At 41.2% G+C, this 2036-nt stretch overlaps 1 protein-coding gene across 1 annotated transcript; it reads right to left on the bottom strand.

Moving 5' to 3' along the window:
• On the bottom strand, positions 354 to 1151 carry LOC102169065 (olfactory receptor 5V1-like). The gene has a single exon (XM_013962457.2). It carries the CDS (start codon positions 1149 to 1151, stop codon positions 354 to 356), a length of 798 nt encoding a protein of 265 aa, XP_013817911.2.

Here is a 2036-nt window from a genome sequence, read left to right as displayed (position 1 = left end):
GACTGATGTTGAAGCTGGAACTCCAATCCTTTGGCCACCTGATGTGAAGAACTGACTCATTGGAAAAGACCCTGATGCTGGGAATGACTGAAGGCAGGAGGAGAGGGGACGACAGAGGATGAGGTGGTTGGATGGCATCCCCTACTCAATGGACATGAGTTTGAGTAAACTTCAGGAGTTGGTGATATACAGGGAGGCCTGGCATGTTGCTGTCCATGGGGTCGCAAAGAGACAGACACGACTGAGCAACTGAACTGAACTGATATGTAGGAATTGAAGATCTGGGTACAGACTTTCTAAAACTATCTATGTTATAAATACTTTGATTTTTTTTTTCCAGATGGCTGCATACCCTAGTTTGAAGACAATTGACCTCTAGACAAAATATTGCCCAGGAACACATACCCTCCAACTAGCTTCCTCAGGGCACATTTGACCTCCTTGTTTCTCAAGCTGTAGATAATGGGGTTTAACATGGGGGTCATAACACAGAACAGTACAGAGACTAGGATGTCCATGTCTAGGGAGTAGCCTTCTCTGGGTCTGTCATAGTTGAAGTTGGCTGTTCCATAAAAAACCACCACCACAGTGAGGTGGGATGCACAGGTAGAAAAGGCCTTGCTCCTGCCCTGAGCAGAGGGAATCCTAAGGATGGCAGAGATGATGAGTATGTAGGACACAGCAGTAAACAGGCTGGGACTCAGGCCAATGGTAGCACTGGCCACATGGAGCACAAACTCATTGAGAGAGGTGTCAGAGCAGGACAGCTTTAGGAGGAATGGGATGTCACAGAGAAAGTGACTGATCTGGTTGGGTCCACACAGAGTGAGTGTGGCTGCCAGCACTGTGTGTGTCATAGAATTCACCAGCCCACATAGCCAGGACCCAGTCACCAAAAAAACACAGACCTTTACACTCATGAGGACAGGATATTGAAGAGGGTGGCAGATGGCTACATAGCGATCATAAGCCATAGCTGCCAGTAAGACACATTCAGCACCAGCACATGTTACGAGGAAAAAGACCTGGGAAAGGCAGCTGTCATAGGAGATGGTCTTCTTCTCCCGAAAGAAGTTCATTAGCATAACTGGAATGGTGGTGGATGTGTAGCAGATGTCCAAGAAGCTCAAGTTGCTCAGAAAGTAATACATTGGAGTGTGGAGAGCAGAACTGATCCCGGTAGATATTATTATGAGTGTGTTCCCAAGGAGGGTTGTCAGATAAATGACCAGGAAGATCAGGAAGAACAAGCCCTGTAGGTTGGGGTGGTTGGAAAATCCCAAGAAGATAAACTCAGTGACATCTGTTTGATTGTTCATTACAAGTGGTGTCACAGCTACAAAATAATGAAAAAAAAAAGAAAGCCGTAATGAGAAACATACAAAGAGCACCCCAAATTGGCATGTCTTGAGGGAGACCATAAGTTCTCACTCAACAAATCTGGCCAGCTCAGGCCCAGGGACAATTTTTCACATGGCTGCTGGTACCTGAGAATACATGGAGATTTGGATTTGGTCTAAACCTACCACAAGCTGCTAGAGTAAGAGTGAGAGTTAGAGTAAACTCATTTCTTAATGGCTCTGCAAAACCTTCCTCCTAACATTATAATTAACTGCTTTAAATTCTTTTTTATAAATATTTTTAAGTAATAAATTTTCATTATGAAAAGTTAAGAAAATGCAGAAAGATGCAGAGAAAAACAGAACCATCCACAGAATCAATGCTACCTTATAGAGTATTCCATTTTAGTTTCTTTTTCTATATATGAATCTTGATTTCTATAGGCTTGAAATATTGGGAGCACATTTCATAAAAATGCATTGTATTCTATTATATAAATTAAGTATAATTTCTTTCTTTGAGCATTTAGTTTGCTTCCATTCCTTCTGTTATTATAATATAGACACTAGCATGAACAATTTCATAAACAAGTATCTGTGAATATCTCTCATTTATTCAGAATAAAATTTTCTTATTGGCATATTTTTAAATAAATTAATCTCATTTTTCTTAATAGGAACAATTATCTTTCAGGA

Source organism: Capra hircus, chromosome 3 (assembly GCF_001704415.2).
Source record: "Capra hircus breed San Clemente chromosome 3, ASM170441v1, whole genome shotgun sequence".
NCBI lineage: Eukaryota > Metazoa > Chordata > Mammalia > Artiodactyla > Bovidae > Capra > Capra hircus.
Note: the sequence above shows the minus strand (reverse complement) of the source record. Positions and strands in the feature narration are given on the sequence as shown.